A 27,974-nucleotide genomic window follows, 5' to 3' on the forward strand; every position below is an offset into this window, starting at 1 on the left:
TATTAGAGCCCCTAGGTGCTTTCACCCTTGAGCCTTATTGATCGTGGTGCTCGTGTGTATACCCAGCGTGAGGGTGAAAGACATCAAAATTGTAATGACTCCAACTGACCCTTGTAAAAATAGTGGAATTTTTTTTTAAACAATTGTGAAAACTCATCCAAGGATCTTGGGCATTACAAATTTAATATACCAAACCACAAACCATACCGTGTATTGAATCAACTGGAGAAATAAATCACACTTTATTAATTTAATGAAAATGTCAAATAGTCCAGAACATGAAAATCGAATATATCAACTCGAGCCACTCTGTCAGAACTTAGAACACCAGTCACACAGCTAGTAGTATCCAGCCAGCTAGTCATGACATCACTGAGCATCTGTGCTTATAAAACAGTTTTAAGAAAAAGGGTAACAACCGAAGTCCTTTATATGAATACCTCTAAAAATCCAAACAGTATAAAAATTCAGACCTGAGTACACAACTACACATGCTGGTCTGCATAAATACATGAGTATAAATTTTATAAAACTGAAACATGTAATTATATGCAGAAGCATAAGCATGAAATTTGACTAATATGAATCAAAACAATGCATTCAAATGCATGAGCGTGGAGTTGGACAGATCACTCAGCATATTTGAACCAGATCAGTGTTTATACACTCGACCGATCTGAACCAGGACCATACGAGCCTATATTTTGCACATAGACAAGATGCACATATTAAGATATATGATTAAGAAGGTTGATAGACCTGAATATATATAGATATATATATATATATATAGCATTTATGGTCATTAAAAAAAATCAACATACATTCAGATGTATGAATATCAAAATTGATAAATCTGAAGGTTTATGCATATCTTTAGATACAAATTTAATAAAACCAATAAACCTAAATACATGTGCCTCTTTGCATGACCATAAATTTGAACATATACATATACATATATATATATATATATATATATATATATATATATATATTCAACGGCATGAACAAATAAAAATCAATAAATCTAAATGTATGGAGTCATATGCATAAGCAACGAAAATTGAAAATCGACACGCCAATTCTCAAGTGTAAAAATCATCAAATCTGAATATATATATATATATATATATATATATATAATATAAAGCTCGTAATTTTTGAAAAAAAATTGGGTCGAACCCGACCCGGATACGAACTGGGTACCCCGTCGCCTCCCCCATGCTTACTTAAAGCACACAGGGGGATGAGGGTTTCTCATTCGATAAACCCTGCTCCCCCTGCCCTTCCTCTCTCCTTGTCGCCTGATACCCTCCCTCCCTCTCCCACTTCTTTTTTTCTGGCCGTCCGCCGCCGACAGCACCGCTGCCATCCCCCTTCCCTCGCGTGCTCTCTCTCCCTCGACCTCCTCGGCTCATCGGAGGAGCCCTGGCACCAGTAGGCTGCCCGAGCCTCCCCTTTTTTTGAACTCCCCTCTCCTTCACCTCTTCCGTTGTCGGGACCAACGCAGGCAACCCCACACAGGGTGTCTCGTCTCTCCCTCTCCCCGACTCGTCGTGTGCTGGCCACCCCAACCCGACTCTCTCTCTCTCTCTCTGTGTGTGTGTGTGTGTGTGTGTGTGTGTGTGTGTGTGTGTGCTCGCCCTCCTCCCACGCACCGCTGCCCTCCGACGCCGGAACCCACCTTGCTCCAACAACCCCGAACCCTCTTCCTTCTCGCTCGGGTTTTTGCCCCTTCGTTTTTTGCCTATCAAGTAACCTTCGTCCCTCTCTGCCTCACTCTTCTCTCCCGAGCCCTCGCCAGAGGAACCCTCCCCGATGCTTTCCCTCTCTGTCACCTCTCCCGCTCGTGTTCCGGCCACCCGACCCCAGGATTGTCGCTGTCAAGGACCTTCGACGCCCTCCCTCAGGTGAGCCTCCTCTCTCCCTTTCTCTTTCTCTTTCTCCCTCTACCTTCGTTGTCTGCTTCTTTTTCTTCTTCTTCTTCTTCCTTTCCGGCAGGGGCGACTCCCCTGCCGCCTGAGTATGACCGACCGACAAGGGCAAGGCCCCTGCCTCTTGTTTTCTCTGGCAGCCAGGGCCGAATCCCCTACCTTTGCCCTTCTTTCGGATGGCAGGGGCCAAGTCCCCTGCCTCCACCTCCTTCGGCAGGCAGAGGTGAAGCACCCTGCCTCCCTTTCCGGGGTTGGTCAGGCAAGGGCTTTGCCCATTGTCAGAACTTTAATAGCTTTGGCCTCCATTAAAAATGATCTATATTTCAAATGGATGTCAAAAATGCCTTTTTAAATGAGAATCTAATTGAGGAAGCATACATGGAAGCCCTGTCAGGTATTGGTATCTCTAAGGGTAAAGTTCTTCGTCTAGAAAAAGCTCTTTATGGTCTTAAACAGGTACCAAAAGTCTGGTATGACAAATTTAGTCATGTTATGCTTGATATTGGTTTTCAATCGTGTTTGACTGACACTGCTTTGTTTATTAAGAAATCTGATGCATAAATCATTGTTCTCCTCTATGTGGATGATATGATCATCACCGGAGGCGACAAACAGGGAGTTGCAAATATCAAAACTCTTCTTAAAACTCATTTTGAAATGATTGACTTAGGTTTATTAAAATATTTTTTATGAATTGAAGTTGCTTATTCCTTTCGTGGGTATTTGATATCTCAATCTAAATTTGCTTTTGATATTGTTTTCAGGTCTCAAATTACAGATAATAAGAAAGTGGACACTCCAGAAGTTGTCAATGTCAAAATGAGAATTGATGATGGAGAACTTCTTGATGATCCTACTCCTTACAGACAGCTTATCAGAGCATTTTCCTATCTTTCCATTACTAGGCCAGATATAGCACACGTTCACACAATCAGTCAGTTTCAGCATGCTCCCACCTCTGTACATATGAGAGCACTTTTGCTTATTATTAGATACTTAAAGTCCTCTCTTTCACGATAACTCTTCTTGTCTGCTTTATCGTCATTAGATTTAATTGTTATACTGATGCTGACTGGGGAGGTGATCCCAATAATAAACACTCAATCATTGGTTTTTGTGTTTTCTTAGGTGAATCCTTAATTTCGTGGAGGTGCAAAAAGAAACAAAAGGTCTCGCTTTCATTCACCGAAGCTGAGTATAGAGCCATGGCAACCACCACTATAAAAGTTGTTTGGCTCAGATGCCTACTAGCTGATATGGGAGCTGAAGCAACACACACTTCAAGAATGTGTTGTGACAATAAAAGTGTAATCTATATTGCAAGCAACCAGATATTTCATGAGCGCACCAAACATATTGAGATGGATTGTCACTATGTTAGAGAAGAATATTTACATGAAACCATTGATCTGCCATATGTTACATTAGAGTATCAATTAACAAACTTCTTCACCAAGCCTCTCGTGGCTCCCAGATTTCACTTTCTCTTAGACAAACTTTCGCTCATTGTACCGTAAGTTTGAGAGGGAGTGTTAAAGCATAAAATGCAACATATATATAATAATATGATATATTATTATTATATATATTATTTTATTATTTTTCTTTTCATTGTTTTTTGGTTTTTATTTTTCTAGTTCGAATTGAACTAGAATTAGAAACTAGTCAAGTTCCAACTAGGAACTTGACTAGGTATTATAGACGTTGGATTCTAGTCAACGGCTATAATAAGAGCCGTTGGACTAGAGTCCAACGACTCTTTTGAAGAGAGCTCAAAGTGAGATTGCCTCTCTCTCTTTTTTGTATAAATAGGGGTGATCCCCTTAAACATTTGTATCAATGCTTCTTAAGCATTTTTGTGATAAATAAATATTCATTTATGTTATTTGTGTTCTTCCACTTATACCCTTTTATGGGTTTTGTTTGAAGTGTATTTAATAGACATTCTTTTGAGAGATTCGTGTGCTTTGTGGAAGACCACCATTTCATTACAGAACCAACATCTTACCATGATGCTAAATAACCATCAAGAATGGATTAAAGCAATGAATGATGAATTACAAGCTTTACAAAAGCTAAAAAACTTGAGAAATTCAAACATTACCTAAAAGAAGAAAAACTATAAGATGTAGATGGGTCTATAAGATAAAAAACTAAAAGTGATGGGACATTAGAAAGATATAAAGCTAGGTTAATAGCCAATAGATATAGTCAAGAATACATAATAGAATATAACGAAACATTTGCTTCAATCGCTCGAATGGCTACTATTAGAACCCTTATTTCTACCGATACATTAAAAAATGGCCAATCTTTCAAATGGATGTAAAAAATACTTTTTTGAATGGTAATCTCAATAAGGAAGTTTACATGGATCCTCCACCAGGTTTAAGTTTAGTACATGAAAAAAAAATCGGTTATGAAAATCATTGTATGGTCTAAAGCAAGCCCCCAAGGTTTGGTATGATCGATTTAGTAGTGTGATGACACTTCACTTTAAATCTTGTTAGACTGACACTATATTGTTTGTCAAGTCTTTTAATACAAGAATAATGATATTACTTTTATACGTTGATGATATGATTATCACAGAAGATGATAAGCAAGGAGTTAGTCATATCAAAGATGTGCTCAAAGATAACTTTGATACGATAGATCTTGGGTTTTTATGGTATTTTCTTGGAATAAAAGTGGCTTACTCACCTTGTGGTTATTTGTTGTCACAAACTAAGTATGTAACAAAGATCATTGAACGGTCAGGACTCAGATGAAAAACGAGTTGATGCTCTAGAGGTCATAAATGCAAAGATAAAAGATAATAGAGAATCTCTGAAGGATCCAACTCCATATAGACATGATTGGATCTTTATCTTATCTCTCTATTACTTGTCCTGATATTTCTTATGCTATTTATTCTGTTAGTCAATTTCAACATGCTCCCACTATAGTACATATGAGTGTTGCAATGAAAATTATTAGATATATTAGAGATTCTATTCATTATGGGTTATTTCTTTCATCCGCTTCCTCGTTAGAAGTTATTGCATATTCTGATTCTGACTGGAGAGGGGATGTGAATGATAGACACTCAACCCCTGGTTCATGTGTTTTTTAGGTGATTCACTAATTTCATGGATATGAAAGAAGCAACAGAAAGTGTCCATCTCTTCCACTGAAGTAGAGTATCATGTCATGGCAACAACTTCGTCAGAGTTAGTATGGTTGAGACAATTATTAGAAGATTTAGGAGTTCACATTGCAGAAGCCTCGAGATTATTTTGTGACAACAAGAGCGCAATATACATTGTAAGAAATCATACATTTCATGAACGGACCAAACACATTGAAATGGATTGCCACTACGTTCGTGAAGAATTTCTGAAGAAGACCATCATATTGCCTTATGTTCAACCTGAGTATCAACTAGCGAATTTCTTCACTAAAGCACTCCTGTCACTTAGATTTCATTTCCAACTTAGCAAACTCTCAATTGTTACACCGTGAGTTTGAGGGGGGGGGGTGTTAAGATAAGCTTCTAATATATATATTTATATGTATATATTAAATAAATATATATATATATATAATAAATAAAAATATATATATATATGTCCATATGTATGTAAACCAGAATACACATCAGGGGTATTCCAATCATTTTACCTTGTAATAGTAGTCAACCAATTAGGGGCTAACTGTTTAAATTATTATTTTTTGTTTTTTTGTAATGTTTACTTTTTTGTACCTTGATTGGGACAGCTCCAAGCTGCTCCCAAGAGTTAATTGAGTTGCTCCCTGTTCCCATTGATTGTTATAAATAGGGCTTCAAGCCCTTGTAAAGCTCAATGTCTTTTGAGCATTTTATGTAATACAAAAGCCTTTATTTGACCCTTGTGTGGGTGGTGTGGGTTGATCAATCAAGTGTGCTTCTTGGTTGGTTGTCTTCTAATAAGTCTATAAAAGACACTTGTTTGTTTGTTTTTTCATTTCATTACAAATACATGCTCTATATTTAGTTTCAAAGAATTCATAGGATACTAATCTACTAGGTGCTTTAGATATTCTCATGGATCTTTTAATACTAGATTAGTCGATGACTTGATTTTGAGAATACTTTTCTAAGGCACATGGAGGGTGATCCTCGGTACAACGAGTATAGACTTGCATTTCAATCTTTTATAAGCAAAAGTGTTAAACTAATTTTCTATAAGAGAAATTGTAATATCGCGTATTTTTCATGATTTTTAATTTCAAAAAATATAATTTTTTAAATTTAATATTTAATTATATTGATAAAAATGATGAAAAATACATTAAAATATAGGTGACAACAGTTGGGTCTGGGCGTGGCCTAGTTGAGTCAATTATAATTTATTTATTTCTTTACTTTTAACCTTTAAATTCGAGCAAAAATTGAGCAAAATTCAGGCGAAATTCAGGTATGTATATCGTTAGATGCGCCTCGTAATTCTAAGCACGTTTGTGACCTATTTTTCTGAAATCAAGTTACGATTGGCCCGAAAATCGCATTTTTCAAAAATGACCCGTATCTGTTTTTTACTTTTTCTAGATTGGATCGGATCCACTCCATTTTATCCAAGTTAATATAAATTTGGACCCAGTCCAAGATCCATATTAACTAGGATCTGGTCTAGCAGATCCAGATCTAGATCCAAAATCCATCCATGGTTAATTTAAAACTTTAAAATTAATTTAAAATTTAAACTGGGTAGGTAGAATTCTACCTGGAGTAGAACTCTACTCTAGGGAGACTTCTAGAGGGGGGCGACACCCTCTGGAATATTCTCTGAATATTATATTAGATAAAAAAATAAATAAATAAGTAAATAAATTAATTAAAAGAAAGATAATATTTAGAGCTACTTAATTAAGTACTCTAGAGGGGACGTCACCCTCTAGATAAATCCTTGTTAAAAAACTAAAACTAAAATAAAATAAGATAAACCAATATATAAGGGGTTGGTCTCCTCTCTCTAGAAAATCGTGTTCTAGAGAAAGAGGGAGAGAGTTAGAGAGAGAGAGCTAAAAAAAAGAGAACCCAAAATCGGGTGAGGAGAGAGAAAAGAAAAAGAAAAAGAAAGAGAAAAAAAAAGAGAAAGAAAGGAAAAAGAGAGGAGAAAAAATTGTTTTCTTCATACATCCATCAATTTTTTAGTATTTTTCTACGCTACGATTAAAGTACTGGATTCTCTCTGAGTTCTTATGGGAAGAAATAGGTATAAATCTGATTTCATGTGTAAGTTTAGATGGAAAGGAAAATCTAATTAAAAAATATATATGTATATGTATATAAAGTAACGATTTCATGTATGTATACATATATATGATTATTTCTTGAGATTTGGATTCCCCTAGAGTATTAAATCTTGAAATATCTATGTTTTTTATCCCCATAGATGTCAATTTTCTTGATTTGAGCATGCCATCAATTTTATTTATATGCATATTACCGAGTTCCCTAGTTCATGCATCAAAACTATGAGCACAAAATAATTTCGGTTGATGCATATGAAAATTTGCACTTAATATATGTGTTGTTGTTTTTGCTATCTTCATTGAGATGAAGAAATTTAATTATGCTCATGTATTTATCTATCATTTACCATGGATTTTAGTGGTTTTTTTAATATGTCGCTGAACTAAATTTTTATTATTGTTATCAGATCTGCCGCATACCTATATGTATATGCAGATCTGGTACAGGTCCGTAACATACATATATGTGTACGCAGATCTAGTACAGATTTGCAGAATATATATATATATATATATATATATATATATATATATATATATATATATATATATGTGTGTGTGTGTGTGTGTGTGTGTGTGTGTGTGTGTGCAGATATGGCCCAGATCTACCGATTCCTCTTATCAATTCAAATTTCAGCTAAGTTATGTATACTCGCATAAGAATGTGTTGTTTTCTAATCAGATCTGCCAATTTGTTATGTGTGTGTAGTCATATCAGACTTGCCTATACACTACATGTGTGCAGTCTAATCAGACTTGCCTATATGCTATGTGTGTGCAGTATGATCGGACTTGCCTATATATATTGTGTGTGAAATTTGATCAGATTTGCTAATGTGTGAGCATGTGCAATTTGATTAGATTTGTCAATGTGTTGTGCATGTGCAGTCTGATCAGACTTTCGATATGTTGTGCATGTGTAATCTGATAAGACTATCGATATGTTGCGTGTGAGCAATCTGATCAAATTGGCAGATGTGTTGTGAGTTTGCAATCTGATCAGATTTTCTAGTGTGTTGTGAGTGAGCAATCTGATCAGATTTGTCGATGGCTATGTGTGTGCAATCTGATTAGATTTGTCGATGGTTGTGTGTGTGTGCAATCTGATCTGAGTTACCAATGTGTGCTGCATTTGGAATTTGATCAGATTTGCTAGTGGTTTGTATGCTTGCAATCTGATATGATTTGCTACTGTGTTGGGTTTGCAATCTAATCAGATTTGCTAATGTGCCCTATATGTGCAATCTTACCAGATTTATCGATGGACTCTGTGTATGCAATCTTATCAGACTTGCAGAGTTTCGCTTGTATGTGAATCTGATCAGACTTGCAGAGTTTCGCTAGTGTGTAAATCTGATCAGATCAACTAAGACCAAGATATATGTAAAGTTGACCAGATTTGTCGAGATTCGTGAGCATGTAAATCTGAACAATTTTGTCGTGTTTAGGCTCACATTCATGTTGGTTGCAGGATTATGTATTCGATTATAAGTTTGGTTGGTTATGTATGTTTATGCAATCGAATGTCATGTTGCAAACATGCATATCATACATATAAATCTGAAGTTTATTTTGATGTTTTCATAAATATGATCATGTGCATGTTTGGGTGTTTATGCATGTAATTGATCATGATAATGTGTGTTGCAAGCATTTGTTCGCATGCGTATGCGTTTGATTTTATGTGCTTTCATTTTTTGGTGTTTGAATGTGCATTGTAGACATGTTTTGAAACAATGTGTGTTGCATGTTCACTAAAATTTTGCAAAGGATACATAAATCACTTTTGAGATATGTTGATAGTCAGATGTGAACCATTGTGAGCCATATAGGCCAGGAGCATGTATTGCTCCACTTATTGTTGATTTTATTTATGTATTGCAAAATTTATTTATGAAAATTATTTGTTTTTCAAAATTAGTTGCACTATTAAATTGTGTGGGCCATAGCCCGAAGTTCGTTTTGCATGTGGATTTACAAAATGGTTCTTGTGTAAAGAACTTGAAATTATTTAAAAGGTAAAAGAGACCAAATAGTGTAATTAATCTCTTAATGCCCCTTTCACAATATGGGAATCTTGGGTAACGGTCATGGGAGAGCGTGAGGATACTAAAACTCTTGTGTGATTATGCTTCTGAACCCGATATAGTGATTTACCTCCCGACTTCGATTTTAGGGAGATTTCAACTACTTTGCCTGGGGGGGGTGTTGACTCAGCAGTAGTTTTGGTATATCAAGAAAGTGCATCAATTGTTGAGGATTTTCATTGATATCCCGACATTAGGTGATGATTCCTAATGTTCCGATGGAAGGTGAGAATTCTTCATATCGGTCAAGTAATAAGTGTGAAACCCAGTAATAAAATACAAATAGGGTGTTAAGTTACAACTGAGAACCTAACTTGAACTTCAAAAATTTGTGCCTGTTTTAAGTATCTGCGAGCTTAAGGAAAAGTAAAAATTAAACTTGTGTGTATTTAATAGGGACATGCATGCAAAAATAACTCTGATAAATAACTTCATAAGTTACTCATGCATGTACATGAAATCATGCATATTTACTGTTCAACATTAGTTCATGCATTCATGCTTACTTTGTTTCACATGATATTTGTTATTGCATGATATTTTGTTAATACTTGAATGGTAAGTTGATTATGGTGAATTGTTATTATGATATTCCTCTGAAATTTATACATGAATTTGGTTTATGTTATTCCTTTACTGTTTAAATTTTTATAGAAATTCATACAAATAATTTTGGTTCTTACTCGTTTTCATAAAATTGTCTTATAGGTTCGGATGCTCAGTGATGTCCTGACTAGCTGGCTGGAGACTGCGAGCCTTGTGACTAGTTTCTAGTTCTCTGACAAGATGGCTTTTATGCGATAGACGATTTTTGTTCTGAGCCCATTCGACATTTATTTATTGATTAATAAAGTTTGATTTATTCTTCCTTGGATTCAATGCACACTATAGTTTGTGGTTTAGTATATTAAATTTGTGAGGCCCTGAATCCTTGTGTTTGTTTTCGCAATTGTTTAAAAAAAATAAATTCCTCTTTCGACATTGATATTGTCTCCAAAATACGTGGGGTCTTCATCATCTACCTCTTATGCTCCTTTCGCGTTAATCCATTAAATGCCCTCTTCATTCAAAAGAGTTTTTGCTTCTTCAACCCATGCATCCAATTCATCAAAATGTTCCAAATTGATGGGATTGAATTGCTCTTTGTACCTTATTATTGATAACCTTTCGATTTGCTTAAAAAGATGACATGAAAAAATTAGAAATAATTGAGTTTTGAATGAAAATGACAAATAAAATTTATAATCTTATATATCTCTGCCTCAGTTGTAAGTTGTAGCAAATGTAGACGAGGTCATTGAGCCTTCTATGCTCCAATCTATTTCTTCTTTTGTTATGGATTTGCTCAAATATACTCTAGTTTCTCTAGCATTCACTTGTACTACATGTTTGGCTAAGAATGTGAATGGCAAAAACTCTCAAATTTGGAATATCACTTCCAAACCTTGCTCACCACAAGTCTGAAAAGAAAATTAAAAAAATGAGAAATCAATTATAAGACAATAACATATATAGAATCATATTAAACACCATAACTAAATAACAATTTGAAATTAAAATTGAAATAGGCAAAATAAATTACCTGTACGTATTGTGACATGGTTTTGCACTGCTGCAAGTCTCCCCATATCATACAATACATTATCATAAGTTTAAATTTCTTTATGAATTTAATCTTGAATGTTATAATCAGGGTTCAACCTTTCAATGCAATCCAAAAGTCTCTTGTTGACTTCCCTATTTATTTTAAATGTATATGAGTATTTAAACGCGGGATTTAAATAATATGTTGCAGCATGAAGAGGTTGATGAAGTTTTTCAGTTCACCTATGATCAATGATATTCCATATAGGTATGTACAATTTTTCTTCTCCTTCAAATTATCTCTAATGGCCTTTTTTGCCTTATCCATGGCCTCATAGAGATAACCCATAGTTGGTTTGTCTTCACTGCCGACCAATCGAAGCACTTTCACCAAAGGTTAGGACTCTTATTGTTGTTGCTTCTATTAAAAAATGGCCTATCTATCAATTAGATGTTAAGAATGCATTCTTAAATGGAGAACTAAATGAAGAGGTTTATATGGACCCTCCGCAAGGAGTGTGTATTGGTAATGATAAAATTCTTAAACTTAACAAAACCTTATATAGATTAAAACAAGCTCCAAAGGCTTAGCATGATAAATTTAGTAACGTAATGACGAGTTTGAATTTTTGCTCTTGCTATACTGACACTGCTTTGTTTGTGAAAAGTGCAGGGTCTTCAGTAGTTATTCTCTTGCTTTATGTTGATGATATGATCATCACTGTCTTAAAGAAAATTTTGACATGTCTGATCTTGGTTTCTTAAGATATTTTTTAAGTATTGAAGTAGCGTACTCTCCATGGGGGTACATTCTCTCTCAGATGAAACTTGCAGTTAACATTTGTTTAAAGTCTGGCATCACAGATGACAAGAAGACGGAAACCCCTGAAGTTATCAATGCAAAGTTAAGGTTGGAAGATGAAAATCTTCTTGAATATCCCACTCCCTACCGCCAACTTATTGGTTCTCTGACATACTTATCCATCACTCGGCCAGACATAGCTCATGCAGTTCACTCAGTCAGTCAGTTTCAACATGCACCTACAACCGTGCATATGAGTACAGTCTTAAGAATCATCAGATACATTAAAAATACTATAACTAAGGGAGTTTTTCTTTCCTCTTCTCCATCACTTGAATTAATTGTTTATACTGATGCTGATTGGGGAGGAAATCCCAATAATAGAGTCTCAACTACTGGTTTTTGTGTATTCTTAGGTTACTATGATTTCTTGAAGATGCAAGAAGCAACACAAAGTTTCATTGTCCTCAACGAAAGTTGAATATCGTGCAATGACACTACAACCATGGAGCTTGTGTGGCTTAGAAGACTCCTCGGTGATATGGGCATAATCATCTCTACACCTTCGAAGATGTGTTATGACAATAAAAGCATAATTTATATCACAAGCAACCACATCTTTCATGAGCGTACTAAATACATTGAGATGGACTGCCACTATATTCGTGAAGAATATCCAAGGGACCATAGCATTGCCGTACGTTACATCCGAGTACCAGTTGACGGACTTCTTCACCAAAGCTCTTGTTGCTCCTCGTTTTATGTTCCTTCTCAACAAGCTTTCGGTCATGTCCCCGTAAAGCTTGAGAGAGGGTGTTAAATATATATATATATATATATATATATATATATATATATCACATCATACCCGATAAAGGGTATTTTTGTAATTTTGCCCAATAGGGGCATTTTAGTCTTTTTCTTTTCTTTTATTTTCTTGCTTTTCTTTTTCCTATTTTTCTTTTTCTTTTTTTTATTGTAAATGCATTAAATGCATAATGCATTTGGGGGCCCAACGACTCCTTGTTGGGCCTCCCAATGCCCACTCTCTCTTCTCTTTTCCCACTCTCTCTCTCTCACTCTTTTGCTTATAAATAGAGGGGTAAACCCCTTTGTAATGTGTGGCTTTTACAAGCCCATTTTTTGCTTTATAAGATTTTTCCTTTTAGCAAGTCATTCTTGGCCTTGTGTTTGTCCATTGTGGACTTGTTCTTTGCATCTTGCTTGTGAATGTCCATTCTAGGACATTGTGTTTATTTCCACTTATTTCATTACAAACCGTACAACAAAAAATAGAAAGACTCTCCTCCAAGATTGGATAGAGGCATCCTATTTATCAAATAAACCGTTGTATGAAATGCCTCTGACTAGAAACCAGCCTTGAGATTAGCATCATACATCATAGTCAAGGTTGTTTCCATAATATGATGGTATTTACATTCAGCCACACCATTTTGTTGGGAAGTCCTTGGACAACTCAACTCACGTTGAATCCCATTATCAAGTAAAAATTGTGTGAATTCATTAGAAATGTATTCATCACCACCATCACTTTATAAGGCTAAGATTTTTCGAGAAAATTGGGTTTCAACATATGTTTTGAATCTACGAAAAATATGAAAAACTTGGTCCTTGGATTTCAGGAAATATATCCAAGTGAAACAAGTAAAGTCATCTACAAAAATCACATAGTATTTGGATTTTGATAGGGACATAATAGGAAAAGGCCCCCAAACATCAAAGTGAATAAGCTCAAAAGGAAAATAAGTTCCTTTATTTGATATGGAAAAAGGGAGTTCATGACTCTTACAAATACGACAATACAAGAAGAAAAGTTTCTTCTTTTGACCTCAATTAAACCTTTATTATATAAAAGATCAAGAAAACTCGAATTGAAATGACCTAATCTACGATGTCAAACATTAATTTGTTGGTAAACTCCTGGACTAGATGACGATGCAAACAACGAATGACTAGCTAACGATGAAAGAGGCTTTGGAGTTTCATTTAGGACATATAGATTTTTGCATATTCTCCCCCCAACGAGCGTCTAATTCGTGTGAATTTTCTTCATAGAAATAGAGGAAGGAGAAAAGGAGACACAAGAATTAGTATCACGACAAAGTTGGAAAACAAAAATAAGATTTTTCTTAATATTAGGCATAAGCAACGTATTAGACAAAGAAATCATTTACTTGTGGGAACAATAGTTGTACCTATGTAAGTAAAATGGTGGTGTTTCACATCTCCCGTAATCACACTCCCATTACCACGATAATGTTCAAGAGAGTTTACCTGAATCTCCCGTAACATTGTGTGCGGACCATGAATCCATGAACCAGCCCTAAGAAGAGGTGCTCAGAGTGTGTCCTGACATAGAGTGCACCCCAAGTGAGGATGAAGAGTGCATGTTGACAGGTCACGAATTCTCAACAAGATTATCATTTTAATGGAAATTGAGCTGCTCGAAACCAACATTAAGGGCCTCCAAATCATGTGAACCAGCAACTGAAGAAGGATATGAACTAGAGGGAGCCTGCATAAAATTTGTTGGAGCACGAGGATCAACACCAGCTAAAGGTGGGGCAGCAGCTGCAAGGGCTCGAAAACGAGCAGGAATCAGCACTGTAGGTGCCCGATAGATAAGAACATAATGCCAATAGCAGTTGGAACATGTATGATCCTTCTTCCCACACATTTGACATATCACATTCATTTGATTACAAGAGGAAGAAGGTGAAGGGAGAATACCTGTTCCACATCCACCAAAATTGTAGCCACGGCTACGCCCTCTTCCTCGGGAAGAGTTAAAGCTTTGGGTTGCAACCAGGACTTCATGATTCACCTCATCCTTATGAGACCCGGATGATATGTTGATCATGGTTTTATGTTCTAATAGCATGGTTCTCAGCCTATCAAAAGGTGGATGAGGCACAATTCTAGTATAAACAGCAATAAACATGTACTCCTGTCCAAGTCTGTGTAGATATCTTCATCCGACATTGGGGATCCTATGGCAGTAAGCTGATCCACTAGGACCTTAATTTTAGTGAGATATTCAGCAATATGCGAATTTCCCCTTTTTAACTCTGCAAACTCTACTTTTAATTGATATATCTTGGGAATGAAAATCTCCTCATACCACTGATGTAAGGTATCTCATAGCTTTTTTGCTGGAACTCCTAATGGGATGTATAGAAGTGCCTTGCAGGAGAGGGTAGCAGTGATAAATGCTATGGCTGATTGATTATCTTTTTGCCACGCAATAAATTCTAGGTTTTTGATCATGACCTTAGAGGCTTTATCTGCGCTTCCATCCTGCACTAAAATTATTTGGGGAAAAAGTTCCAAAGGTACAGAAATCGACCCATCAAGATGTCCCATCAGATCATGGCTGCAAAGGAAAGGAATAATTTGTTTCTTCCAAAATTGAAAGAATCAAGTTTCTCAGTGACTAAATGGCTGAGGAAAGAGGCATTGATGGCAGCCATTTGACAAAAAAATGAGGAATAAAAACAAGGACAATGGGTTTCAATGAAAAGCAAAACCAACTAATCATGCTGAATCTGTCAGACGATTCTGAATTCCAGGCTATTGTAATCTGAGCAATATCTGCATTCTTTTTTTTTGCAGATGATCAGAAATTACAGATTAAAGGTAGTGGCACTCTTTATGGTTGATTCAGAAACACAGATCCAAGAATATATATATATATATATATATATATATATATATATATATATATATATATATATATTTCAAGAAAAGAGGATGAGTCACATCGGATCTGATCTGATGTGATAGGAGAAGAACGAATAAAGCTGGGAAAGAAAAGAAATACTTTTTTTATTCAACAAAATGATAGGTATGGGATTTCTTTTTTATTTTTGAGAAGGGATCAGATCTGACGTGATGAATCGTCAGATCTGGATCGATTTAATCAAATAAGACGGGTCTGATCTGACATGATAAGATCTTGTTTTTTTTATGGACAAGGGATAGATCTGACGTGATGATCGTCAGATCTGGATTGATTTGATCAAATAAGACTTTTCAGATCTGACACAGGAAAGGACTTTTCAAATCTGTTAAAATACTATTATTATTTTTGGGATATGGAGAAAGAAGGATGATTTAAGAATGGGAAGGAAGAAAGAAACCAGGATCGATGAGACTTACCTCTTTTTGAGCTCTGATACCATGTGAAATAACCTTGAGAAATGATCTTGCACAATAAACAGACAAGACAAGCAAAGAGAGAAAGGAAAAGATATTGATGGAGGCAAAGAAGATGTCTCACCGGCTCTAGGGTGATGTCCTTTGTTATATATATGAATAAGAGACATTGCAATATTTCCCTTTGGATATGAAGTTAAATACAGGAATACAAATAACAAAATAATACATTTGGATCTGGATCTGGATCTGATCTGATCCGACTATTCTTGATAGTCTTAACACTAAGGGTCAAGAGAGCACATATAAAAAAACAATATATATTTGGAGGAAAGCACAAAACATGCATTAAGAAAATGCATTACATCTAATGAGACAAGAGGCCACTATTTATATATAAACAAGAGGGCTAAGGACCTACATAGTTGTTTGTTGGTAAAGGCCCCAACAGCTAGAAATACAGTTGTTGGAGATTCCCAACAGCTATATTGACTAAAAGACAAAGGGGAATATATTTGTTGGAGATTCCCAAGAGCTATATTGGCTAAAAGATAAAACTGAATATAGTTGTTGATGATTCCCAATAGCTATATTGACTAACGGATAACAAAAGGTCAGTTGTGCTCCTAAAGGTAGAGTGTGTAATAAGATTTTTTTTGTCGCTAAAGGATAGACCCTATTACATAATGAAATTACCAAAATACCCCTAGAGGGTATTTCCTATTACAAAGTAGACAAATAGGTGTATATATATATACATGTAATATGAACACATAAATATATATATGATTATATATACAAGTTACATAGAAACATGAACATATTCTAACAGTTGGAACCCCATGTACTGAAGGGGAGCGGGGAGCATTACTGGGTGGCCTAGGGTACTTTCAGCATTCTATATTTTTCTATCCTTTGAGTTCCACCCTTATTTTTTACTCTTATCGATTTTTTTTGGAAGTAAATTGGATGTAATGTTAATTTAGTGGATATGTATTTTCTTTATAGTTATTCTTGTGTGGCATTCTCGTTATTCATTGTATTTGTGTAACCTCACGTAAATCATCCCATTAGGGATGTTTAGATGTGTTTGCCCCACAGACAAGAGGTTATTTGGGGCAACACGTTGTTTCCCCTCCAAGGTAATCCAAGCCTCTTTCTCTTCACATAAGTTCTTAGAGAACTCAGAACCAATACTTTCACAAATACAAAAATGCATTTTCATTTCAAATATTGGTCATGAAACCTATATGTTTGTGGAACGAACTTCACAAAAAGCAGATATGATATGGAGGATAAATAGTACACAATAACAATAAGTCCGTTGCAAAGAAAGATTTATGAAAATGACAACAAATGCATGAACCTTGTTACTATCTCTTCATAAAGCCATATAATTAACCCTAATAAACACAAATAGAACAATCAATCTGCATGATATAAACATCATCAACAAAGACAGATATAATTGGAAACATCACATTACAGGCTTCAAACTGACTCTGTCAATGGCAGAAGAACCCAAGACTGCAGAATACCTGAATAGAGATTATAAACAACATCAAATTCCAAATATGAACCATTTAAACAAGGATAAATATTTCATTTATAATACAACCATCTCGCAATATTCTTTTTTTTTTTGGAAAAGAAAATAAACTCAGCCATTAGGAGGTTGCGACCCTACTAATAACAGTAACAATTCTGGATAAAGGAGGGTTGGGTTCACTGATAAATGGGTGTGAAACTTTACTACATTATATGAATATAAATCCTAAGAGAAAGTCCTTTAATGCTGGGGCATTCCCCACTGGAGGGTTAAGATGGAAAGTGATCATAACGAGAAGTGAGCAAGGGTGTGAGACATTCATTGAAATGATATGCTATGGCAAAACACATCTCTGTGAGAAGTAGTCAAGGGATAGGGCATTCACTGAAAGGGACACACTAAGATGACACCTGGTCATACTGAGAAGCAGGCAAGGGTGAGGACATTCCCCATAAGCAATGCTCAACAAAACCTAGTTGTTGTCAGTACAAAGAAAGGGCTTAGCACTCACATACATTTATGCAAAAGAGTCTTGGTAGCAGGATGAGAATTGCATTATGGAATATAGGAACATTAACATGAAAGAGTGCAAAAATATCAAGTGCTAAGAGGACATGTATGTATGTATGTATGTATGTATGTATGTATGTATGTATGTATGTATGGCTACAAGAGTCAGTAGAAGGAAAGGAAGATTTACAAGGATTTATGTTATCATATGTAGGATGAATAATTCAATAAATGATAGGGATTGTAATTGATACTGTTTTATTATCTGAAAAGGTTGTTTAAGTACCTAAAGATTATCTTAGATAAAAAGACCTTTAATGTTATGAGCGCATATATACCTCAACCAACCACGATTAAGAGGAAATAGTTAGAGACTTGATTGAAGAAGTAATTTGAAAAATTCCAAATAATGAAAGTATATGCATTGGTGGAGATTTGAATGGACATATAGGAAAAACAAAAAATGAATTTGAGAGAATACATGCAGGATATGGAGTTAGTGATAAAATTGGGCTAGGAGATATGATATTCTTGACTTTGCAATTGCATGTTTATCTTGCAATAGCAAATACATACTTTCAGAAGGAAGATAAACACCTGATAACATTCAAGATTCAAGAGCCTCACATGACACTGATTGATTATTTTATTCTAATATGAAAAGAAAAAAAATGTGTAAGAAAATGCAAGGCCATTCTAGGATAGTGTACTACAACTCAGCATATCAATTTGACATTTGTGTATAAACAGTAAGATGATAAGAAGAGACATCAAGAGAAACCCAAGAACCAAGAGGTGAAATCTTAAAGGTGAGAACCAAACTAGAGAAAATATGATAAATTAGCAATTAAGAAGTATAAATAGGGATAAAGAATATGAGAAAAAATAAAACATTAGGTCCAAATGATATACCCATTGAGTTTTGGATGTCAAAGGGAAAGATGAAATAAAATAAATGCCAAACGAGTGGAAAAGGAGCACTCTGATTCTTATATCTAAAATACAGGTGACATTTAAAATTGTCGCAAGTATGAGGATATTAAACTTATAACTCATAGTATGAAGCTTAAGAGAATAACAGAGATGTCTAAGAAGAAAATCACATGTATCAGAAAGTCAATTTGATTTCATGCCAAGAAGATCAACAATAGATTTTTTTTTTGTTAGGACAGTCCATGAAAAATCTTGAGTACGTTTTTTTATAGATTTAGAGGAGGCTTATGAAGTTCTCAGGCTACTAATTTGGTAATTATCAAAGAAAGAAGCCCTTACAGATATACTGAAATAATCCAAATATATATATGAGGCAGCCATAATGACTATTAAGACATGTGAAGAAACAAGTATATTTCCAATTACGATTGGGTTACACCAAAAATCCAATTTTTAAGTCTATACCTGTTCACCTAGTCATAAACAAAGTAACATCTTCTATCCAAGAGGAAGTCCCTCAGTGTATGTTGATTGCAGATGATATAGTATGTGTTAGCTAAGGCAAGGAAAGTGTAGAAACATAACTAGAACACTAGAGGAGCATATCAAAGAAAACTGGTTTAAGAATCAGAACAAAAACTAAATATATGGCATGCAGGTTTTGCAAGGAAATTGGTCAAAATAATGGTATAAAAACACAAGATCTTGCAAGTCAGCAATATCAAAAGTATCATTAATTAAAATCTATGATAGAATAAGATGGTGGATTTCAAGAAGCTACCACTAATAGGATTTCTGCCAGTTAGATAAAGTGGCGACAAGCTGGAGTGTTGTTAAATGAGTAACTCTGATTGAAAGGGCGCAACACTCTTGTTTGGTGTTGAATGTTGGGCAACTAAAGGTGATGGAAAGAGAATGTATGTCATAGAAACGTCAAGATGGATGTATAGAGTTACACAAAAGGTTAAAATTAGAGATCAAAAAACATGAATCCTACCAATAAAAATTAGAGAATGTCATTTAAGATGGTTTGGGCATGCTCAATGGAAACCTATCACAACATCAACAAGATTAATACGATGCCAAGTGGAAAGAAATTAGAAAAAAGGAAGACTGTTAAACACCTAGAGGGTGGCATTGAGAGGTGGTATGAAGGATTCCAAGGGACTGAAGATGTAGCTCTAGACAGGGAGAAATAGAGAAACAAGACCAGTAAAGTTAACCCCATGTAGTTGGGATAAGAACTGATGAAGGTGACAAAGATGATGCAAAGAAAACAAATTTAGATTTAGTACTAAAAAAGAATACCGTACACTAGCAAAATATCCTCAACTGTGGCAGCAATTGGGCCAATTACCTCGACCGTTCCACAATCACATAAAGAACTGCAAAAACACTAGTGTGAGAAACATGTCAGCAAGAATAGTACCAACTTGTAAGTTATTTTTTTCTTATCTGCATCGTGAGAAGGTCAAGCTATCATCAACGTTGTGAACTAAGAGAAACATAGTGCCTGCAAGTTTCTATTAATGGTATCCAGCTAATAGTAAATTTTTTGGGTCACCATCACTACATAGAACCTATGCACAATCCAACAAATTCATCAACGGATTTCTAAACATTATTCCACATACATAGTTCAGAGTAATTCACATGTGATTTATTCAGATTACTTGATAAGATGTTTTTCCTTCTTATTTTGAAGAGAATAACCTGCTCAGCATCCAAAGTATTTGCATTAAGTGGAAACCGAAGGGCAACCACTCTTTCCCTCGAAATACAAAAAAGAATGTGTATGGCTTCTATAATCTGCCATTGAGCATGAATCTTTCAAACAGGAAAAAGTCGTGCTATTCTCAGACAAACAAAAAAGAACAATAGAAATACTGAAATAGTAGTAATAACTGCACTTATATAGCACTAACCCTGTCATATCAGTCCTCCCATATGTGGTTTTTAATCCGACAACACCACAAAGTGAAGAAGGAATTCGTATAGAGCCTGCATTTGACATTAAAATTTCCATTAAGCTATGCAATTAAGTACATCCAATGAAATAAGTTTTATGAATATAAAGTGAAAAGTTAGCACAACCTCCACCATCAGTTCCAAGTGCAGCTGGACAAAGCCCAGAAGCTACAATTGTTGCTGGACCTGATGAAGACCCACCAGTATACCTATCTATTGAATGAGGGTTTCGTGGTGTTCTGTGACAAATTTATGTAAACAGATGAAGTGTTAATGGTCAGCAGCAGCATATCAAAGCTAGTGGCACATACAATTTGTTTAAAAATGATGAATTAAATATAGTACAGAGACTGTTGAACCCAACTGAAACACCTACAATGTTTTTTGCAATAATAAACTATTTATCATTTTCAAGATGATGTGTTGAGTCTTTGAAATTGTTGTGGCGATTTACACCAACCTTTTGCATAAAAAATACGTTTCAGATTATGATCATAAATTTCCGAAACTATTCTGTGACCACGAAAATAAGTTGGTCACATATGGAAAGCCTTCCAACTGTAAAAAAATGGAGAAAAAGATAATGGAAGAAACCCAATATAGCATAGGGCAGCAATATAAGAATAATTGATCTATATGCTTTGAACTGCTATGGACCTTCAGATCAATTATTCAGGAGGAATTTCTTGATTATTTATCCAAATTATGTTGATATCCAGCCTTATTGAACAACTCAACAATGTTTCATATTGTGATAAGTTGTTAATAAGGATACAGTTGTGATGTACTGCAGTCATAACATGTTTATGGCTTTCTTGCTATTATTATCATTGACTGCAGGGGCATTTCTTCATTTTCTCTAATGGCGCATTGAAGACTCATGCAAAATAATAACCCACATCCCTGTTGATAAGTAATAGAACTGCATTTTTATAGTTGTGTTATGGCTGATTTGTGAGATATCGTGTGTATGCATGTGCAGATTTGAGTTGAAGAAGAATATGAAGGGGAAGGAGTCTCGTATGATAATGTTAGGGCAAAGAGAAAAAGCTTAATCTCATTTGTTTGTCCTTCAGTTATGTACATATGCCTATATTTTTTCCATGACAAAAGTGCACTTGTGCCGCTGAGATTAAGACTGCATTGTTATATAGAGTTGAAGACAAAATGGACAGTGACTAATATGAATGACACTCTAATACTCCCCCTCAATTGGGGGAGATGTCACTGATCACTAACTTGCTAATAGTCTCTCTTGTGATTGGGCTCTACTCACTGCCTTGGTTAAGATATCAGCTAATTGAAGGTGAATGCAAAGATAATCTGAAATTCCTTGGGTTCAACCTTTTCCCCTTATAAAGTGACAATTTGTATCTATGTGGTTGGTTCTCTCTGTAATGAAATACAAAGAAACACAAACAAATGCCTTTTATGGGAAAGTTAAACACACACGAACAAAGACCACTTATGGGTCAAGATACAAACACAAACACAATGCCACTTATGGGCAAGAGAGAAAGCATAAAAAATATATAGATTTCATTGAGAGAGTGTTTGAGAACAAGCTTAACGAACAAGAGGGGAAAACCCCTTATTTATACAAGAGAGGAAGCGATAGAAGCATTGGGACTCTCCCCAACGGCTAAAAATAGAGCTGTTGGGGAGGTCTCAACGTAAGTAGTGTATCATTATTCGTATCGGTCGACCCAATAGTAACACCAATTCTTAAACGTATCATAAATTTTTAATAAAAAATTTAAAAAATCCAAAAATAAAAAAATCATGACATAAAATAATGATGAATTGCATAAACTACATACATAAAATCACATTAGGAAGCATTTATATCTTTATTACATACCACAAGAGTCATACTTTCATATTACATAAAAAAACATTGCACAAGAACAAGTTTTTTAATAAAACATAAATACATGATACATCAATAATCATAATCATTTTCATTATATTTGTTTTCTTCTCCTTCTTCGACATCCACATTTGTGATCGTGATGCAGATGTGGATGTCGAAAGGTTCTATACCACGTGACCCAGGATCGGCCCGGGTGCCCGATCCACTTCCAAGGATGGACGATTGGACCCAAGAGCGGGATCCGACCACAGGTAAGGTGACCCGGTGCAAGGACGTGTTTCGTACCTATTCCATACGTGCGCAGGCTCAGACGACACAGACCCAGCAGCATCGAGAAGATGTCTCGGGTCCGGTATCGGACCCGAGACCCGGATCCAGCTGACGTCTATAAAACCCTATTCTAGGGTTGCATGGAGGGGCAAAGAAGATTGATCTTGCAGCAACTTTTCCTTCGTTTTGTTTCTGTTAGCAGTTTTCCCTTAGTTCGTTCTCCTTTACATTCTCATTATTTGTTTTCTTATTTCCTGTTAAGATTGTTCCCAATGTTCGACCAACTTTCATTGAAATAAAAAGAATAAAGAGTCATTGCCATCGAATTCAGTGGCCATTTCATTGATTCCTTACTGTTCATCGCACGACGGGGAAGTCGTGCCCCTCGGTTCAGCACACAAGCACACGTGAAGGCCGGTACCTCGCTGCATCAAAGTGGTATCAGAGCACCAGGGTTCCTCTGTCGTCAGCAGCATGTCTCATGATGCGAGGAACGACCCATCAAATCGAACGGAGCGGGAGGACACCGACACCGAAGATCCAATGGCGCATATGATGGCCATGATGACCAAGGTTCAAGAAAGTATGCTACAAGTAAGTAAAGATGTAGTCGGTCTATCGAAGCGCATGGATGGGGTCGAGGCGCGGATGGGTGCTCTTGAATCAAAGGTAGATGCGCATGCGATGCCATTGAACCAGTCAGGCGAGCGTACGATTGACCCTGCTGACACTACCGTCGTCGACCCAGCCCAGTTGACGTTCCAACATGTTGCGCGGCGAGAGGGCATTGAGGGGACCCTGCACAGGGATGCAGGTCGTGGCAGCCTTCCCCATCCAGTAAACTCCCTCCATCTCAAACCAGTAGCGATTGTGGCTCGCCCAGATCCGGGTACCCTCCAACCGAACCATCAAAGTGGTACACCCCATCGCTCGGGTGTACCCCAGCTGTGGCAGCGGGTCCCCACGACTGCATCGCAGGTTGGGCCTGGTCTGCAGGAACCCAGTGTCACGCTGGATCCTGCCACAGGTCTGGGCTCGTGGCCTCGGGCCATGGGGGTGCGCCACAGAGTGGGTCGGATCTGCAGGGTCCCAGCACCACGCTGGGCCTTGTTGCAGATCCAGGTGCATCTGTTCGACCCAGGAAGGAATTATCCTTCCCCCATGAACCCGAGAGGGGGAGCCATAAGGCAGCAAACCCACGAGCGGGAGCAGGGTCCGTGTGGACGGGCACAGGCCCGAGAGGGTCCAGACTCGAGTTCGCGAGAACAGGACCCAAACCCGGTTCTCGAGGACCATCCTTTGGGTCCCCGGGAGCGGGTTCGAGTCTCGAAGCCCCTTACTCGACCTACCCAGTTGGGTTTGGTTCGCGGTTCGCCCCGAATCAGACCCAACCCTTTAGTTTTGACCCACAATATGGATCCAATGCCGACCCAAACTTGTATCGGACCCGGACGGAGCTCCAGTTTGAAGTTGAGTCGGGTCAAAACCAGACCCATTTTGTTATGAATCAAGGATCGAGTTCGAACCAGGCCTCCTTACACCACAACTCGATCCATGATCCTACCTATCCCACTCTGGGTCCGACGAGTAGTTTAGGACTTGACTCGATCCATATCCAATGGGGTGAATCATCCCAATACTACCCAAACCAGACCCAATACCCTTACCAAAACCCAAACTTGGACCAACCCATTAACCCATCCCCAACCCAGAACCCCGTATCATACCCAATCCACTATCTCTACCTTAATCCAACCCATAACCTAGGCCCATGTTATCCTATTCCTACCCACCTAGAGCCCGATACCCGGCAAGTCCGTCCGCCTTTTGTAGGACCTCCTGTCATACCGGCGCCACAACGTCGGCCACAGATGGCTCCCGCCCACGGGCAAGCCAGACCGAGGCAGAATCAGCAAGGACCGGCGCGACCTGAGCGCTGACCACACGTCGTTGGAGTTCGTCAGCACCATCATCCAGGCGAGCAGTACCGCGAAGAGGGTGATGAAGCAGTGTTGGATGATGACGCATTCTGGAACGAGTACCCTGCAGGAATAGTGGAGGCTCGTCATTAGAGAGCGCCCGAGCACCCCTCCACCTACGGGGTGAAGCTAGACCTTCCGGAGTTCGCGGGACGATTCGATGCAGAGCAGTTCTTCGACTGGTCCTACGCCGTTCAGTTTTTCTTCGACTACCACGCTGTAGCGGAGCACCATCGCGTCTCTCTAGCGTCCACCCGGTTGAGGGGCCTAGCACAGACATGGTGGGTTGAGCTGCAGAGGTCGAGGGAGCGACAGGGACTAGAGCATGTGCAGACGTGGGAGGAGATGCAAAGGTTAATGCAGTCCAAGTTCGTGTTGTCAGATCACACTGAGATCCTACAAGGAGTACCTTACCTTGCGTCAAGGCACCCGAACTGTGGCGGAGTACACTACTGAGTTCCATCGTTTATCCCTGCGAGTGCAGATTGTGGAGACCGCCCGCCAGCAGGTCACGAGGTATGTTTCTGGTCTCTATCCTGCTATCTCTGATGATTTCAGTTGTGTCACAATCGAGACATTAGATCAGGCAAGCAGTTATGTCATGAATGTTGAGGAAAAGTTGAAAAGACGACACGAATATAGGACCTCCCGTAGTGACCAGTCCAGTCGACCCAAGTCGAGTTTCCCAACCAAGGGAGCAAGCTCCCCTAGGAAAGAGGACTCAAAATCCACCCATAGAGCAGACCCTAGTAAACCTGACCAGTCCGAAACCGCGTACCATACCAGATCCAAAGCCAAGCCCAGTGAGTCTACCATTCGTTGTTTTAGGTGTCAGGAGTTAGGCCATATTGCGTCCAAATGCCCCACCATGAGCAAGAACACCCATTTCGTCGAGGGTATTGTTGAGTCAGCCTCTAAGAGTGAGAGTGAGTCATTGGTTGAGGACGAGGATGAGAGGAAAGTCGTAGAGTTTGACGGCAACGTCGACAATTTATTGTCCATCTGTCATGTTTTGATCACACCTCGTGAGTCGACCCTTGCAAAATGGTTGCGGAACAACATTTTTAGAACTTGGTGCAACTGTGAGGGTCATGCGTGCGATGTTATTATCGACACTGGTGCGTGTGAGAATATAGTGTCCGAGAGTGTTGTGTCTACCTTGAACCTGAAAACAGAGAAATTGTCTTAACCATACAAGATGGCGTGGTTCAATAAAGGAAACGAGGTTCCCATCACCCAACGTTGTTTAGTTCAGTTCTCCATGGGGGGGCACTACCATGATGAGGTGTGGTGTGATATAGCCCCTATAAGTATGTGTCACATTCTTTTGGGTTGTCCCTGGCAGTTTGATCACAAGACAATCCACGATGGCCGCAAGAACACATATTCTTTTATTTTTAAGGGCCATAAAATAGTCCTCCCTATCAAGGAGACCGGTTTTCCCACTGTGGATAAGCCTGAGCGAGTTCCCAAGCTCGCGGGCCTCTCTTACCGGTCTTTCTTGAACCATTGTCGGGGAGATGGTTATTGTTATGCCTTGGTGGCTAAGCCGTTAAAGGAGTACGTCTTTGTATGTTCCCGTAGATGTTGGCCCCCTCATTGAGGAGTTTCGCGACATTATGCCAAATGACCTTCCAGATAGGCTACCTTCAATGAGGGTGGTCCAGCACGCCATTGATTTTGTCCCGAGATCGAGTCTCTCTAACCTCCCCGCGTATCGCATGAACCCATCCTAGCATGTCGAGTTGTTGAGATAGATTCAGGAGTTACTGCAAAAGGGTTTTATTCGCGAGAGTGTGAGCCCTTGCGCGGTACCCGCCCTTCTCACTCCTAAGAAAGATGGGTCCAAGCGCATGTGTGTTGATAGTCGTGCTATCAATCGCATCACTGTCAAATACCGTTTTCTCATCCCTCGATTGGATGATATGTTTGATATGTTGGTCGGTGCCTCTATCTTCTCCAAAATTGATTTAAAAAGTGGGTACCACCAAATCCGTATCCGAGAGGGGGATGAGTGGAAAACAGCATTCAAGACGCGTGATGGATTGTACGAGTGGTTAGTCATGCCCTTTGGGTTATCAAACGCCCCGAGTACTTTCATGAATATGATGACCCAAGTATTGCGTCCTTGCATAGGGAAGTTTGTTGTTGTGTATTTTGATGACATTTTGATTTATAGCTCGTCGTTGTCTGATCATTTAAGTCATTTGCGTCAGGTCTTAGAGATTTTAAGAAGGGAAAAGTTGTATGTCAATGCTAAGAAGTGTCAGTTTATGACGTCAAGTGTCGTATTTTTGGGTTTTATTGTGTCTTCTGATGGAGTTAAGGCGGATCCCGCCAAAGTCCGTGCGATTGTAGATTGGCCTACCCCAAAGACCATAGGAGAAATCCGTAGTTTCCATGGGCTAGCCAATTTCTACCGTCGTTTTGTGAGAAACTTCAGCACCCTCATGGCCCCCATCACGGAGTACGTAAAGGGTACTAGTTTCCATTGGACATCTGCTGCAATAAAAGCTTTTACGCTCATCAAAGAGAAAATGACTAGTGCCCTTGTCTTAGCCCTTCCTGATTTTATTGCAGTCTTTGAGGTTGAGTGTGATGCCTCTAAAGTGGGGATTGGCGCAATCTTGAGTCAGACCCGTTGCTTTCTTTAGTGAAAAGCTGACTCAGGCCAAGTGCCAATATTCCACCTATGATGTCAAATTTTATGTCGTGGTACAAGCCCTTCGTTATTGGAGGCGTTATCTTATTTATAAGGAGTTTGTCTTGTACACGGATCATGAGGCTTTGAAGTACCTGAATAGTCAAAGGAAGTTGAGTGCTCGTCATGCCAAGTGGGCCAGTTTCTTGCAAAAGTACACCTTCACGATTCGCCATCAATCTGGTACTTTGAATAAGGTAGTTGATGCTCTTAGCAGGAAGAACAGTCTTCTGATGACTATGTCAGTGCAAGTCATTGGGTTCGAGCAATGTAAGGAGTTATACCCGGCGGATCCGAATTTTCAGCAAATCTGGGAAGGGTGCCTCTC

At 38.0% G+C, this 27,974-nt stretch overlaps 1 protein-coding gene across 4 annotated transcripts in view; it reads right to left on the bottom strand.

The window, feature by feature from the left end:
* FAAH (fatty acid amide hydrolase) overlaps positions 1-27,974 on the bottom strand; it is a 148,759-nt gene that overhangs the window by 80,244 nt on the left and 40,541 nt on the right. For 3 of the 4 annotated variants that reach the window (XM_089998923.1, XM_089998921.1, XM_089998920.1), the window contains exons 9-12: positions 20,950-21,062; positions 20,781-20,856; positions 20,169-20,240; positions 17,350-17,401 (exon numbers count right to left, since the gene is read on the bottom strand). In XM_089998923.1, coding sequence (XP_089855049.1) covers positions 17,350-17,401; positions 20,169-20,240; positions 20,781-20,856; positions 20,950-21,062 — 313 coding nt within the window. The remainder of the gene's footprint in view (positions 1-17,349; positions 17,402-20,168; positions 20,241-20,780; positions 20,857-20,949; positions 21,063-27,974) is intronic. The other variant, XM_089998922.1, reaches the window with a different exon arrangement.

The sequence above is a fragment of the Nuphar pumila genome, chromosome 3 (assembly GCF_984573655.1).
Source record: "Nuphar pumila chromosome 3, dmNupPumi1.hap1.1, whole genome shotgun sequence".
Lineage (NCBI taxonomy): Eukaryota > Viridiplantae > Streptophyta > Magnoliopsida > Nymphaeales > Nymphaeaceae > Nuphar > Nuphar pumila.